Source organism: Ceratotherium simum, chromosome 5 (assembly GCF_057802395.1).
Source record: "Ceratotherium simum simum isolate JZ-2026a chromosome 5, ASM5780239v1, whole genome shotgun sequence".
Classification (NCBI taxonomy): domain Eukaryota; kingdom Metazoa; phylum Chordata; class Mammalia; order Perissodactyla; family Rhinocerotidae; genus Ceratotherium; species Ceratotherium simum.
Genome location: NC_141904.1, coordinates 85,893,461 through 85,911,187, shown reverse-complemented (window position 1 = coordinate 85,911,187; position 17,727 = coordinate 85,893,461). Strand labels below are relative to the sequence as shown.

At 36.1% G+C, this 17,727-nt stretch overlaps 1 protein-coding gene across 4 annotated transcripts in view; it reads right to left on the bottom strand.

The window, feature by feature from the left end:
* PPARG (peroxisome proliferator activated receptor gamma) overlaps nt 1-17,727 on the bottom strand; it is a 135,411-nt gene that overhangs the window by 27,864 nt on the left and 89,820 nt on the right. For all 4 annotated transcript variants that reach the window (XM_087431523.1, XM_087431524.1, XM_004443158.3 and 1 more), the window contains one exon: nt 14,889-15,027. In XM_087431523.1, coding sequence (XP_087287649.1) covers nt 14,889-15,027 — 139 coding nt within the window. The remainder of the gene's footprint in view (nt 1-14,888; nt 15,028-17,727) is intronic.

Here is a 17,727-nt window from a genome sequence, read left to right as displayed (position 1 = left end):
TGACATACAACATTGTATTAGTTTCAGGTGTACAACATGATTTGTAAAATGATCACCATAGTAAGTGTAGTTAACATCCATCACCATACACAGTTACAAAATTTTTTTCTTGTGATGAGAACTTTTAAGATTGACTCTCTTCATATTTAAAGTGCTAAAAGGAAAAAACTTACAGCCAAGAATACTCTACCCAGCAAGGTTATCGTTCAAAATGGAAGGAGAGATCAAAATTTTCCCAGATAAGCAAAAATTAAAGGAGTTTGTCACCAAGAAACCAGTGTTACAAGAAATGTTAAAGGGACTGATTTAAGGGGAAAAGAGAAGACCACAAATAGGAAAAATTATCTATTTCCACGATTAGAACGTAATGGATACAAATGCACAAAAAAGAGATTAGATATGATATCAAAAACATAAAAGGAGGGAGGAGGGTAGTTAAAGAGTACAGCTTTCAGACAGAGGTCAAACTAAAGTGACCATCAATTCTGTATAGAAGAAGTAAGGAACAGAGAACGACTACTAAAACACTGAGGAAAAAAAAAAAAGTTAAAAAATGGCAGTAAGTACATACTTATCAATAGCTACTTTAAAGGTCAATGGACTAAATGCTCCAATTAAAAGGCATAGGGTGGCTGACTGGATAAAAAAACAAGACCCATATATATGCTGCATACAAGAGACACACTTCAGACCTAAAGACACTCACAAACTGAAAGTGAAGGGATGGAAAAAGATACTCCACGCAAATGGCAATGAAAAGAAAGCTGGGGTAGCAGTACTCATATCAGACAAAATAGACTTTAAAACAAAAACTGTAAAACGAGACAAAGAAGGGCATTACATAATGATCAAGGGAACAATCCAACAAGAGGATATAACACTTGTAAATATCTACGCACCCAATGTAGGTGCACCTAAATATATAAAGCAATTATTAACAGACATAAAAACAGAAATAGACAGTAACACAATAATAGTAGGGGACTTTAACACTCCACTTACACCAACAGATAGATCATCCAAACAGAAGATCAATAAGGAAACATTGGCCTTAAACGACACACTAGAACAGATGGACCTAGTAGATATATACAGAGCATTCCATCCAAAAACCGAAGAATACACGTTCTTTTCAAATGCACATGGAACATTCTCCAGGATTGATCACATATTAGGCCACAAAACAAGTCTCCATAAATTTAAGAAGATTGAAATAATACCAAGCATCTTTTCTGACCACAACGGTATGAAACTAGAAATCAACTATAGGAAGAAAATCAGAAAAGCCACAAATACATGGAGATTAAACAAAATGCTACTGAACAACGATTGGGTTAACGAAGAAATCAAAGAAGAAATCAAAAATACCTGGAGACAAATGAAAATGAAAATACGACATGCCAGAATTTATGGGATACAGCAAAAGCGGTTCTAAGAGGGAAGTTTATAGCAATACAGGCCTATCTCAACAAACAAGAAAAATCTCAAATAAACAATCTAACAATGCACCTAAAGGAACTGGAAAAAGAAGAACAAACAAAGCCCAAAATCAGTAGAAGAAGGGAAATAATAAAAATCAGAGCAGAAATAAATGAAATAGAGACCAAAAAAAATAGAAAAATTAATAAAACCAAGAGCTGGTTCTTTGAAAAGATCAACAAAATAGACAAACCTTTAGCTAGACTCACCAAGAAAAAAAGAGAGAAGGCACAAATAAGTAAAATCAGAAATGAAAGAGGAGAGGTTACAACAGACACCTCAGAAATACAAAAGATTATAAGAGAATACTATGAAAAACTATATGCCAACCAATTCGACAATCTGGAAGAAATGGATAAATTCTTAGAATCATACAACCTTCCAAAACTGGATCAAGAAGAAGTAGAGAATTTGAATAGACCAATCACCAGTAAGGAGATCGAAACAGTAATCAAAAACCTCCCCAAAAATAAAAGTCCAGGACCAGACGGCTTCCCTGGTGAATTCTACCAAACATTCAAAGAAGACTTAATACCTATCCTTCTCAAACTCTTCCAAAAAATTGAGGAGGGGGGGAAGCTCCCTAACTCATTCTACGAAGCTGATATTACCCTGATACCAAAACCAGACAAGGACAACACAAAAAAAGAAAATTACAGGCCAATATCACTGATGAACATCGATGCAAAAATCCTCAACAAAATACTAGCAAATCGCATACAACAATACATTAAAAAGATTATACACCATGATCAAGTGGGATTTATTCCAAGTATGCAGGGATGGTTTAACATTCGCAAATCAATCAACGTAATACACCACATTAATAAAATGAAGAACAAAAATCACATGATCATCTCAATAGATGCAGAGAAAGCATTTGACAAGATTCAGCATCCATTTATGATAAAAACTCTGAATAAAATGGGGATAGAAGGAAAGTACCTCAACATAATAAAGACCATATATGAGAAACCCACAGCTAATATCATCCTCAATGGTGAAAAACTGAAAGCTATCCCTCTAAGAACAGGAACCACACAAGGATGCCCACTGTCACCACTCCTATTTAACATAGTACTGGAAGTCCTAGCCAGAGCAATCAGGCAAGAGAAAGAAATAAAAGGGATCCAAATTGGAAAGGAAGAAGTGAAACTGTCACTATTTGCAGATGACATGATTTTATATATAGAAAACCCTAAAGAATCCACCAGAAAACTTTTAGAAGTAATAAACGAATATGGTAAAGTTGCAGGATACAAAATCAACATACAAAAATCAGTTGCATTTCTGTACACTAACAACGAAGTAGCAGAAAGAGAAATTCAGAATACCATCCCATTTACAATTGCAACAAAAAGAATAAAATACCTAGGAATAAACTTAACCAAAGAGGTGAAAGAGCTGTACACGGAAAACTATAAAACATTTCTGAAAGAAATTGAAGAAGACACAAAGAAATGGAAAGATATTCCGTGCTCTTGGATTGGAAGAATTAACATAGTTAAGATGTCCATACTTCCTAAAGCCATCTATAGATTCAATGCAATCCCTATCAAAGTTCCAACAACATTTTTCACAGAAATAGAACAAAGAATCCTAAAATTTATATGGAACAACAAAAGACCACGAATAGCTAAAGGAATCCTGAGAAAAAAGAACAAAGCTGGAGGTATCACACTCCCTGATTTCAAAATATACTACAAAGCTATAGTAACCAAAACAGCATGGTACTGGCACAAAAACAGACACACAGATCAATGGAATAGAATCGAAAGCCCAGAAATAAACCCACACATCTATGGACAGCTAATCTTTGACAAAGGAGCCAAGAACATACAATGGGGAAAAGAAAGTCTCTTCAACAAATGGTGTTGGGAAAACTGGATAGCCATATGCAAAAAAATGAAAGTAGACCCTTACCTTACACCATACACAAAAATTAACTCCAAATGGATTAAAGACTTGAATGTAAGACCTGAAACTGTGAAAGTTCTAGAAGAAAACATAGGCAGTACGCTCTTCGACATCGGTCTTAGCAACATCTTTTCAAACACCACATCTGACCGGGCAAGAGAAACAATAGAAAAAATAAACAAATGGGACTACATCAAACTAAAAAGCTTCTGCACAGCAAAGGAAACCATCAACAAAACGAAAAGACAACCTAACAATTGGGAGAACATATTTGCAAACCATACATCTGATAAGGGCTTAATCTCCAAAATATATAAAGTACTCATGCATCTCAACAACAAAAAAACTACCAACCCAATTAAAAAATGGGCAAAAGACCTGAACAGACATTTCTCCAAAGAAGATATACAGATGGCCAACAGACACATGAAAAGATGTTCAAAATCACTAACTATCAGGGAAATGCAAATCAAAACTACAATGAGATATCACCTCACGCCCGTCAGAATGGCTATAATTAACAAGACAGGAAACAACATGTGTTGGAGAGGTTGTGGAGAGAAGGGAACTCTCATACACTGCTGGTGGGAGTGCAAACTGGTGCAGCCACTATGGAAAACAGTATGGAGATTCCTCAAAAAATCAAGGATAGAACTACCATATGATCCAGCTATTCCACTGTTGGGTATTCATCCAAAGAACTTGAAAACACCAATTTGCAAAGGTACATGCACCCCTGTGTTCACTGCAGCCTTATTCACGATAGCCAAGACTTGGAAGCAACCTAAGTGCCCATCAAGGGACGAATGGATAAAGAAGCTGTGGTATATATACACAATGGAATACTACTCAGCCATAAGAAACGACGAAATCCAGCCATTTGTGACAACATGGATGGACATTGAGGGTATTATGCAAAGTGAAATAAGTCAGAGGGAGAAGGTCAAATACCGTATGATTTCCTTCATTAAGTAGTAGATAATAACAATAATAAACAAACACATAGGGACAGAGATTGGATTGGTGGTTACCAGAGGGGAAGGGGGGGGGGAGGAGGGTGAAAGGGATAATTCGGTACATGTGTGTGGTGATGGGTTGTAATTAGTATTTTGGTGGTGAACATGATGTAGTCCATGCAGAAGTAGAAGTACAATGATGTACACCTGAAATTTTTACAATGTTATAAACCAATGTTACTGCAATAAACAAAAAATTAAAAAAAAAAAAAAAAAAGATTGACTCTCTTCTTAGAAACTTTCAAATATACAACACATTATTATTAACTACAGTCACCATGCTGTACATTACATCTTCAAGACTTATTTATTTTATAACTGAAAGTTTGTACCTTTTGATCACCCATTTTGCCCACTCCCCACCCTCTGTCTCTGGCAACCACCAATCCGTTCTCTGTATCCGTGAGTTTGGTGTTTTTCTTTTTTTTAGATTCCACACATAAGTGAGATCACATGGTATCTGTCTTTCTCTGTCTGACGTTTCACTTAGCATAATGTCCTCAATATCCAACCATGTTGTTGCAAATAGCAAGATTTCTTTCTTTTTTTATGGCTGAATAATATTCCATTGTATATTGTATTGATGGATAAAGAAAATCCATTTATCCATCAATAGACACTTAGGTTCTTTCCATGTCTTGGCTATTGTAAATAATGCTGCAATGAACATGAGGGTGCAGATATCTTTTCCAGTTAGTATTTTTGTTTTCTTCTGATAAATACCTGGAAGTGGAATTGCTAGATCATATGCAAAATATTATTTTGAATAATGCTACTTCGGGGCCACACTTTAGACTCTCTGCATCTTCCCATAATAAGGACTCTTATTTCAGCTCTCATATCCAATATTGCGCTGTGCATAGCTCTGTTATTACACATCCCATGTGATATCATAGTGCTGTGTTCTTACGACAGTCTCCTTCACTAGACTATAACTCCTTGAGGGCAGAGACTGTCATATTCATTTATATCTCTAACACTTAGTGGCATTCAGTCAATGGTTGTGGAATACAAAAATGAATAAATGGATGGTTCCTTGCTACATGTTATTATGCTAAAGGTAGGATTTTTACCTTTAAGACATAAAAGCACAGGAGCACGTTTCCATCTGAGTACTTAGCGAATTTTACTTTGGATTTGCTAGAGAAGAGATTGCTCTGCACCCTTGAGTCTCAAATTCATAACTTCATTTCAGTTGACCTGAAATAAGCTTATCACCATCTAATACAACTTTTATGTTGTAGGGGCGTCCTTAGGAAACTCTGAGTTAGAGGGGAAGAGAATCTTACCTCTCAGTTAGGATTCCTTTAAATTAAATTAGCCTATATCCATTTGGTAAATATATCCTCTGCACATGACCCCCCTTCAGATTGCCATTTTTTGGTCAAAAATTTTGTCGCTCTACTCACTTTTTCCCATTTTCTATCTTTTTAATTCCACAGGGATGGGCAATGAACGGTTGCTCACATGCTTATCTCAGTCCCCCCCACCCCTCTGCCCTGAGATGTATTTAGGTCCCTCAGCATATGATCTCATTGCTTATTGTATTCTCTTTCATAGCACTGATCACAATAATTATCTATAATGTTTTCCTTTCTCCCCTCCTATATAATCCCCACGAAGGCAGGAATCTTGCTCATTATTGTATTCTCAGCACTTAGTATAATGTCTGGCACATGTTGGTTTCTTGTATAATAAATTTTGAAATAAAATGAAAAAAAAAAACCCCAGCAGATTCCTTCAAAATCCTTCTCTATGAAGCCATTCCAATCATTTGGTTCCTTGCACTACCTTTATTCCTTGCTCATCAGTAGTTCTCAGCTGAGGAGTGGGGAGTAGAGGGGAGGCAGAGCATAAGAGAGTCACGTGATAACTTTCTAAAATTATGTATCTTTCATAGGAAGTTTTGATATGCCATTCCTATACCCAATGAAGAATGTATCAAAAGCTTGAGGTTTGGGACAGTTTAGAAAAAGCTTCCTAAATGATGGCCTCCTCTTGTATGCATGTATTAGTTCCTGTATGAAACTAGTACTATACTACTATATTAGTTTATGTTGGTTATTCTACCAGAATACAAACTACACGAGTACCAGGTTTTCTCATCTTTGCTCCCGGGTGCAACAAAATACACACAGTAGGTATATGATACATATTGGATGAATTAAACTCCAAAATATCAAGTTTAAAACAGAAAATGAGACAGTACGTATATTGGGAAGTGTGGGAAAGTGATCCTGAGAGAAAGCACCCAGTAAGAATTGTGCTGTATTACAAATAGAAGAAATTTTCATGTAAGATTTGGAAAAAATCAGAGTTATCATATAACGAAATAGAGGTGGCTGGAATCACCAACAATCTGTTGCTCTTTGACCTTAGTTAACAGAGCACACAATACTGTCTCTTAACTCAGTGAAGACTATTTGAAAGTCTATTGTGTGCTGGACATTGTTCTAGGACATTGTTACATTTTCACAGGTAATAAACTATAAATATATACACAAAAGTTTACATGCCCAGGAAAGCACTCTTTTCCTAACAGGGAATCAAAAAAGTTAATTTAAAATAAACAAATAGCCAACAGCCATTTATTACATTTGCTAGTCTTGCTTGTCCATAACCCAACAAAAACAGCCAAAAAACACTTTAAAAAATCATTTTAGAATTAGGAGATACTAAAGCAAAAGCCTTCTGCTACAATCTAACTAAAATGTGAACTTTCATAAGCTGAAGTTCCCCTAAAAGGCTAAATCTTATGAACAAAATTTCTGTATCATTAAATGCTCATGCTGCAAATTAGGTTCAATTAACTCTCAGTGTGAGTAATTATACAGGTTATGTTAGCATTTTTACACCAGAGGTTCAACAAAAGGAAAAATACATCCCATTTGGTGGGACTAAATTTGCATAAAACATATGGAAACCTGAAGTTGTAGAGGAAATACCATTTTTTATTTGGATGCATTTTTTTTGGGGGGGGGGTGAGGAAGATTAGCCCTGAGCTAACATCTGTTGCCAATCTTCCTCTTTTTGCTGAGGAAGATTGGCCCTGGGCTAGCATCTGTGCCCATCTTCCTTTACTTTATATGTGGGATGCCTGCCACAGTAAGGCTTGATAAGCAGTGTGTAGGTCTGTGCCCAGGATCCGAACCTGTGAACCCTGGGCCGCCAAAGCGGAGCGTGCGAACTTAACCATTACGCCACCGGGCCAGCCCCGGTATGCATTTTTTAAGAGAGAAAAAGCCGATTTTATTTTGTTGCTTTTGAGTCCCATGTAATAATACCTACCTACCTCATGCGAGGTGACAAGATAAGGCACAGAAAGGGTTTTGCACAGTGCCTGGCCCATAGTAATGCTTAATAAATGCAGTTCTTATTACTTGTGGACAAAGTGGTCTAGGGCAACCACGGTTGCTGTGGGCTACAGACCAGGATGGTAGACATGGCACACTGACCTAGATTCTTTCCCACAGATAAAGAACAAACCCTGAAAACCTAATCTCTCCATCTGTCTATCTATATCTCTATCTCTCTGTCTTAAACTTGCTTAGGGAATAGTGTTTTTCAGTGAAGTAATTCTTGAACCTCAGTTTCCACCCACTGGGTGGAGAATCCCAAGAAGAGGGATGAATCCTCCCTTTGGATTGCTGTTTTCGATAAGACTAAAGTGAGAGATTAGAAATAGGATATGAAAGTTCTAGACTGGGGACCACAAATATAAAGGCTGAGTGTGCCCATATACAAGTGTATTTTTCCACATCTTCTATCACCAGTTAAAAGACAGAGGGAAATGCTCCATGTAACACTATGAGTCACAGAGCGAGAACTTTTAGCCTCTGGAAGGCAATGAAATTACCACTGTACTTGAAGTAATCAGGAAGTCTACTTTCCAGTTTCAGCTCGGTGAAAAGCTGGATAAGTGGCTTAACTTCTCTGGTCTTCAATTGCTTTCTCTATAGAATGAGGGGCTTGGAAAAGAAGATCTCTAAAGGTTCCTTCCCTTTAGCTCTAAAATCCTACAAATCTTGATGACACATAGTACTGCGGAACATGCTATGCTCTCTCTTTTTTTAAGCAATATTTATCTAGTCTTTGAGGCCCCGGAAAAAAAAAAAAAAAAAAGACACATTCTATCTGTTCTACAGATCTAGCACCTGTCACACAGAGCAATTTCCAGAATACTGGCATTCAATGTCATATTTGGGATAATTATTCATCCACAGAGAATTTACGCATCTTGGTTTAAAAAAAAATTTTCAATATCAGAATCAGTATGCACCTTTCAGGAAGAATAGGTTTGGGAGAGACTCATTAATTTCTGGTGAAAGTATATTAGCATACCTTTATATAATACACTTTTACTGAACTGAATGCAGCTCACTACTAGCATATGACATATTCAGCTTTGTGCATTTAGTAGATTTACTGAACACACAAACTCCAAGCACATGGGATATTTAGGTTTTCTGCTCTTTGGATCTGGGTATAGTGCTAAGAAACAATTAATGTTTCCTAATGACAATTAATGACATGTTTTTAAAACATCTACCTAATTGTAGGAGCATTAAAGACAAATGCTACTTAATTACAAAGAATAATTAAAGCAGATTTTCAAAATAATAAATCAATAGAGAACAGAAGAATGAATTGAGTCTTATTAAAAATATTTTTGTCTTTCCACGTCTAAGAGGTGAATTTGCAATATCAGGCTTTTGACAATTAGTAAGGCTAGGTGTCATGGTCAATTGTCCTACTTTTAACATGTTTATTTTGCAAAAGCCATATCATGTAAACAAGACATATAACACTATCGCTTTTCATACGGCTGTTGCCAATAAGTGATATTTTTCAACTCTCTTTCTTGAGAAAAAAAAAGTGTGCATTTTAAGGTTTTGCAGGATTTGGTAATCTAATAACTATAATTTTCTAGCTCCTCCAAAGTAAAACAAGGAACAGCCTTAGAACCAATATTAAGTCATTTTTACGTAGGGGTAACATTTTTCAAACGACGTGCAGAGGACATTTAAACACCCGTCTAGGCTTCTTTTCAAAGTAGAGATGAGGAAAACACTGCAGCCTCACCCTGTGACTCCACCTCCAATTCTCTGAAGTCTTACCCTACATCATTTCATTCATTCATTGAGCACATGTTTGATGTAGAACACTGTACTAGACAGATGGGACTGGGGGACACAGGATGAAAAGGACGTGTCTAGTAGAGGCGATCCCAAACATACACAGATTATTCTCTCTCCCATGTACCTCTCTCTACTAGCTTCTTCCTTTCCACCCAGGCAGATGTTTAAGGTTCTGACCCTAGTACTACCTCCCCTCCATGCCATCTTTCTTCCACCGCTGAAGTTATTGAACGAGTAGTCTTCCCTCTCCGTCTGCGTTTGTCACTTACTATTTACTTCTCAACCCACTGCCACCTAGCTTCCACCTCATTTACCTTTACCAACACTCTGCTCTTAAAAGTCCTAGATGCTTTTCTCACAGCCAGATCTGGGGGCCTCTTCTAAGTTCTCATTCTACTTGAGCTCTCCCACATTCTCCCAGCCTTGAATACTGCTGACTTTCTCCACCCCCTTATTTTAATCATTTCTCATACTGGTTTCTGCTTTTCAGGTTCTTCTATCTTTCTGCCTGCGATTTTCCATACCTCTTTGACAGCCCCTCTTCCTTCACTCATTTTCTGTTGCTTCTGGTTTGATCTTCTCTCTAACTCACAACACATGCTAATGACTCCTGCCCTCTCTTTCCTGAAATTTGGATCCGTATTTTTCACTTCTTTCTATATTCCTTTATACACGGATGTTGGTATCCCACAAGCACCTCAAATGCAACATAAAACTAAACCTTCCATTTTTCCCTCTAAATTGTCTCCTATTTCCCTTTCTTGGTTAATTCATTCTACCACCCAAACTAGACACCTCGAATAATATTTGACAACCTCTCTCCCCTCAGACTTGTATTCATTGGTCACTACTCTGATATTTCTCTTAATTCCATTTTTCTCATCCTTTCCAATGTCTTAGGATCATAATATTGCACTGGTATTCTGATGAATTTCCCTGATTTTTCCCTCTCTAATTTATTCTTTTTACGTTGCCAGTAGTTTGGTTTTTGGCAATACAGACCTGATCACTGCCTTGCTCCATAAAGCAGAATGTGGTGTCACAGGAAAGGTATAAAACTCACAGAAGAGGAAGAATGGGGAATTAGAAATCTTATGGAAGAGAGGGCATTGGAATTGGGCCTTGAATACCAGGTAGAATTTTGACAGGGAACCGAAGGACATAATAAACAGTGGCCCAGAGGTATTCCATCATAGGGCATTTTGCAGGAATAGCAAAGTACAGTTTGCCTGAAATATAAGTGGAAAAGGGCAGCAGTGGAAAAAGGAGGCAGAGGCTAGATTGTGGGCAATCATGAATGCCATGTAGGCTTGAGTAACACAGCTGCCATGTGCATTAGGATTTTTTACTTTGTAATATTTTCTGAAAGTGAACATTGGGGTAATTTTCCCTATATCACAAAGAAAACTAAAGAAAAAAAGGTAACATGTTAAAGTTTAAACTTATTTGTCATTTAGACTTTTCTTCTTTGCAACATACACTAGAGCTTCTGTGTACGAGGAAGGAGAGCTACTTTAAAAATGCTGAGTGCCTCAAAAATTTGTGAAACCATTTTTCTGGACTTTTATGAAGCTGCTGAGAAATTGTTTTTAAAGTTGTCAGCATTTTTTTTAATAAATAAAAAAAAACCCATCATTTATATATTAGGGCATCCTAATCAGCAAAGCTAAGGTTTCACCAATATTTTTATATTTATGAAAAATATAATTTTTGTTCAAATCTCAATGGTATAGGAAAAACCTGGCCAAATGGCTCATAAGTAACATAAGCCAATTTTTCTCTACTTTAGATTATTTTTTAAATGCACAGCTATACTTATTATTTTATTATTTAGATCATACACGAAAAGCAGCTCCTAAATATGAAATATTCACCAGTCAAAATTCTTAATGACTAAATTATCTTATTAAAAATAAAGAAGACACATTTTAAAAATATTATTAATGTCAGGGATCTTGACAGCAGGACTTTAAAACAGACATTGTACTTTGAAAAACTATAAAAATGTGTGAGTGCCCATTTGACTGAAGAAGCAGCATTAATCTATGAGAGTATTTTTATCAAGATTCTGTAGATACCAGCTTCACTAACTCAAAATGTACAACAAGCAGTAGCTGATGCAATGATCACTTAGTAAGTTACATGTGCCTCTGGGTAGCCCAGGAAGTTGGGTCTTTCTTTCTGCTTTACTTTCATTCAGAGATTTCCACTAAAGGTGGGGTCTAGACAGGGTACCGAACTGATCGTGCTTGGGATGACTCAGGAAGACTTCGGAGCAATTAGTGGGATTGACCCATGGTTTAGAAATGATGGATTGTTAAATGATGAAAATAACTGGAACATGTGTTTATCTTGATCACCACAGAGAAACAAAAAATTTGTTCCCAAAGCATATCAGTCCAACACCTGGGTGCTTTTTCTACCCAATGCTGAAAATGGATATTTGAGAAACAACTGTTTCCAACTGGAAGAATTCTGAAATCACGTTCTTCTACAATGTTTAGCTACGCGTCACAATCAAAATGAAAGTTCCATCTGAAAATGGAACCATATACCATATACCACATACCATTAACCAAATATATCTTTTATACTTTCTTTAGCCCAGACTGCTTTGGATTACACGATCATCAAACATACTGCCTTAAATTGCTGAGTAATTAATCAGAACATACAGGAGACCTGATTCAGGCATATGAATTATATTTTTATGGCACCAAAACATATAGGTGAGAAGTTTTAAATTTAGGCAACTGACAGATGCCAGATACCTAGATATTTGAGAAGACCATGACATTGTTTCTAAGATATGTAATAGCTGGTTGAAAAGCGAAAAATTCAGTGAGGCAGGTTGTTTAATTTACGTAGAATCATAGAATTTTCAAAGTTGAAAGGATTTAGCAATCATTTATTTCAGTGATTTTCCAATAATATTCCCCAGGGCCTTTAGAGTTTCTTGAAGGTTCCTTGAGAAGCCTCTGAAAAGCTGTGAGTGGGTGACTAACAGGGAAGCTCAATGCATCGAATGGACTAAACAGAGACCAAAGAGCAGAAACAAAAGTAACACAGAAGTGAGTAAATTTACTTTGGGGGATGTTAATTTCTTCCTGTGGATAACAAAAACAGTGAGGTGCTGATTTTGGTATAACACTAGAAAGCCTTTTTTAGTAAGTTGGTGGGGTATTACACTGAGGTCCAGTCACATAAAACATTAATAAAAAGGCATTCTACATGAATGGAAACCTCATTACTATTGGTTGGCCACAGCAATGAATTTTATTTTAAATAGTTACTACAACCTCCTAGAAAACTTTGTATTTGGAAATGTTTCCCTCATTAGGATAATGGACAAAACAATTAAAACCTAGTTGTTGAGTTTCCCTTCTTGTATATAGATCAAATGGATGTTTTCTTTTCTGTGCTGCAAAGACATTCCTATGAAAATCTCTGAGAAGGGATTTTCTTAGTCTTGTGTGCAATCCTGTAAATGTCGAACTGCATAAGTCTTTGATGCCATGACATTTAATTCCTTTTTTTTTTGCCTTTGCAAGAAGAACTAACTGAATGTTCCCTATCAAGACTGTTCCTCTCTCTAAATAGAATAAGTTGTCATATGAAGTCAAAAGATGACCTTATTACCAAGTTCATGATAGCTTTCTTTGACTTTTCTGCGAAGAGAAAATTCTACCATCAGTACTACACAGGTTGGGCTTTAAATATTATTTACCCATAAACACTAAGCAATAGGAGATATTGTCTACACGAATATGTGCAAGCAACAAGAAATACATTTCACATCAATGAGAAAAGTCACAATTTTTTTTAAAGGGCAAAAAAATAAATAGCATTAAAAGCAGAACTGGCATCCTTTCCTAGGCAGTCTTAGTGATAATGACCTCAAACTCAATGATTTCTTCATAAAGATAAAATAAGTTTACTGCAATTTGACTGCACCACCTAAAATATAATCCTTGACTTGAAAACATGCCCTTATATGTCTTCTGAGGTCTGAAAGAAAAAGGAAATTGATGGAATTAAACCAGCAAATTATTTTGCAATCAATGACTGCTATTGTATACTGCTACACAGCAGATGTAATCAATTGTTGAGGAAAGCTGGACCAAATTTCCATCCTGTCCAGTATAGCTGATAGATCTATTCAAAATACATTTTTGCCTTTAGAGGATATGACCCCATATTGATAACACAAATACAATTTTGTAAACTATTTTTAAAGGGTCGGGTATCAACTAATTAGTGATTCCCAAATACCTTGATGGTTTCTGCTGTAAAAACCAACATCTGCATGATGGAACAAAAATTTAATTTTCACAGATGCTTTGGAGTCCTTATATATGAAGACTGACTTTGAAAGACTATATTCTTACCAGATCAGTTCTGGAAGAGGTGAAGGTCAAAGAAAGGAAAAACAGGATGTACGATGAAATGAGACTTCAGATTTAAGTTGATCACTTTGGCATTTTATATTTCTTGAGCCCATAATGATTTTTGAAAGAACCGACTAGTAATTGACAAACATAATACTATCAAGTTACATCTAAAATTTGTTTTGTGAGCCAGTCAACCAATCAGAGCCAAACAGCGATTAAGAGCTATTTCTTGAAACAGGCCTATCTTCCATGAGTTTACGGAGTTAGTTTTACAGTTCATGAAAACGTGGATATTCTTAGGTCTTCCACATTCTTTCTCTTAAATTAACAGTCCAAAACATAAGCTTGATTTTAGAAACAGGTTTATAAAGTAGAAACTTTTATTCTCTTTTGTTTCTATGGACACTGAAGTTTTGTGGAACTTTAAAATATTTGCTTTATCCACAAGCCTGTACGCTCCTTAAAGTAAAGGATACTGCTATTCTCATGTCTGCATAGTAAAGAGAAAAAAAAGTACATAAATCTAAATTCTGATATCCACTTAAAGTTCCATATCCAGAAATCAGCAGACTTTTCTTATATTTAAAGTAGAAAGAAACTATTGATACACATAAGTATAATTCTGTTGTCAATGCTATTAAAGCAATATAAAAATTTAATCACAATTATCATTACATTTGTTTTAAAATCTACAATTATTTCCATCACCTCCCAGATTTTCAAGTCTTTTCTCCCATTGTGGCAGATGCCCAACCACGAGAGAGAAGGATTCTAGAATAAAAGCTTAAAAATTCTGACCTAATTGAGAAACGTTTTATCAGCATGTAATAGTCTGAAATATGGCATCTTGTGGAAAAACTACACATTTTCAGCAATAGCCCTAGTGTCTACTGATCTGGCAGCCATAATGAGAATAACAAAGTATGTGGCACTAAGTGTTCACGTACCGTTATGAGACATCCCCACAGCAAGGCACTTCTGAAACCGACAGTACTGACATTTATTTCTACTTTTTTTGTGGATCCGACAGTTAAGATCACACCTATCATAAATAAGCTTCAATCTGATTGTCCTCCGGAAGAAACCCTGCAAAGGGATATGGTAAAAAAGAGGCAAATTTTAAGTCTTTGTGATACATGGAAGCAGCAACATATGGCCTGGGTCTCAGAAAAGGTAGGTTCTTGACAGAGTTCTGTCACTGGTGACTTGAGACAAGTCACTTAACCTCTCTGGAACTCAGTTTTCTCTGCTGTGAAATGACGAACCAAAGGATTTCCAATGTCCTTTTTTAGCTCTTAGACAGTGACCACATCCAGCTGATGTCATTCAATATATCTTGGCTCCACATGTGGATTTCAGCATGCTCTAAGAAGTGCTCTGGATTTAATGTAATGCAAATAAAACATCATGTAATCAGTTCCGTGTCTCTGCAAATCATTCCAACAGCACGTCCCAGCCTTTATAATTGTGTTAAGCAGTTTGGCAAAGTTATAATCATTTCATTCTAAAACATGATCAGGGCCAATAAAAATCCACATGTGGATAATTTTTTGGAATTCTCTATGTTGCATAATTTCCTACAGAATTGGTTTCATTTACTTATGCAGTTGAAAGAGTGCTCCCTAATTGTTGTGGCCTACAAACAAAAAGAAGATAATAGGAAATAACATGAGATGAAATATATAAATCCTCAGAAAATTGACTGCTATCTCAAAATAGCAAATACGTCAATTTGAGGTTAACTGAATTCTGCTATATTTTTTTGAAAGACCTGAAAACAGTCTAACCAGAAATGTTTTCTAACTCCATTTTTTTGTTCAGAGTATACCTATTCATTTCTATTGTGTTCATCTTCATGAAACTTGGTTTTTCACTTTTTCAAATTTATCTGGTTCTGTTTGGTACAAAAAGCACTGAACTAGTATTGATTCTACCACTGACATGCATTTTGACTTTCTCCTGATTTCCACCTTGAACTCTGGACATGTATGTTCTACTGCTTACTTGGCATCTTCACTGAGAAATCTAATCGCCATCTCAAACCCAGCATATCCAACACTAAGTCCTCATCTTACCTACAAACTCACTTCACTTCAGCTTTCTCCCTCTCAGTCGATGTAACGCCATCCTCCCAGTTTCTCGAGCTAAAATTCTTGAAATCACTCTTGACTTCTTTCTCTCACGTGGAAAGCTCTTTCTCTAAACACATATTTGCCTATTTCCCTCATCGCTTTCAGGTTTTGCCAACACCTCAACTCCTCAATGAGGCTTATCCACGCTATTTAATATTGTGGGCTGTCCCTGCCCCCACCTCTCTTCTGGAACTCTTAATCTCCTTTTCTCTGCTCTAGCTTTTCTTTTTTTTCCAATAGCATTTATGACTTTCTTTAATAATTTTATTTTATTTATTTTTTCCCCCAAAGCCCCGGTAGATAGTTGTATGTCATAGCTGCACATCCTTCTAGTTGCTGTATGTGGGACGCAGCCTCAGCATGGCCAGAGAAGTGGTGTGTCGGTGCGCGCCCGGGATTTGAACCCGGGCCCCCAGCAGCGGAGCGCACGCACTTAACCGCTAAGCCACGGGGCCGGCCCAGCACTTATGACTTTCTAACATATCATATAATTTACTTATGTTTGTGTTTATTTTTTGCCCCTTTCTCACTGCCCAATTAAAAATTGTGAGCTCCATGGGTGCAAGAATGGTCCTTTATTCCTCTGGATATAACCCAAACACCAACAATAGTGCTCTATAAAATTTGATGAATGAATATATGCTTCACTTAACTTCCTTTCTGGGCCTCACCTCTTCCATCTGTAAAATGAGGAGGCACTTCCATCTCTGATATTTTGTGATTCTCAACTACGTCTGAGATATTACAAGGCCATTGGCATACTCTTTTCCTTTTATTTCTGTTGCTATCTTATTAATGTAATATTAATTACAAACGTAGAAAATACACACAATTGTAAAACATAATAAGATAATTATCACACATAAGCCCACTGTCCAACCCAAGACTTAATATCATGACCAGAATACTATGTATTCTTCCCTTATCCAGCTCTGGCTCCCTTGACAACATGATCATTATTCCCAATTTTGTGTTTATCATTTCCTTGACCTTTAAGAAAATATAGTTTTATCACACGATCACATGTAAAACGAATATGTAATATATTGCTTAGGCATGCTTGCCTAAGGGGGGCTTTATTAAGTGGTATCATACTATATATAGTTTTTTTGGATTTTCACTTTTTAAAATTTAGTGTTAGGTTTCTAATATTTACCCACTTTCTTGTGAGATGCAATGATTTGTTCATTTTCACAATTACATAATATTCTATTGTGTGACTCTACCACAATTTATTAATCTATTTTCATGTTGATAGAGGTTTGAATTGTTGCCAATTTTTTGCTATTATGAACAGTGCTTCTCTCTAAATAGTCTTATAAATTTTTTATGATGCACATGTACAAGAGTTACCTAGGAGTAGAGTTTCTGGATTGTACAATATGTGATTGTTAAATTTTACAAGATAATGCCCCAAAGTGTTTTCCACCCCCATCAGCAATTTATGAAAATTCCATTCTGTCCAACACTTGATATTGTCAGACTTCTTAATTTTTGACAATCTACTATGTATAAAATAGAAGTAGGATCCTAATTTGTATTTCCCTGATTTTTCATTTCTCAGTTCTCTAATGAATTTTTTCCTTAAAGTTGAATTTTGAAATTCTTTATATATCCTAGATACTAATTTATTGTCTACTCTAGGTGTTGTAAA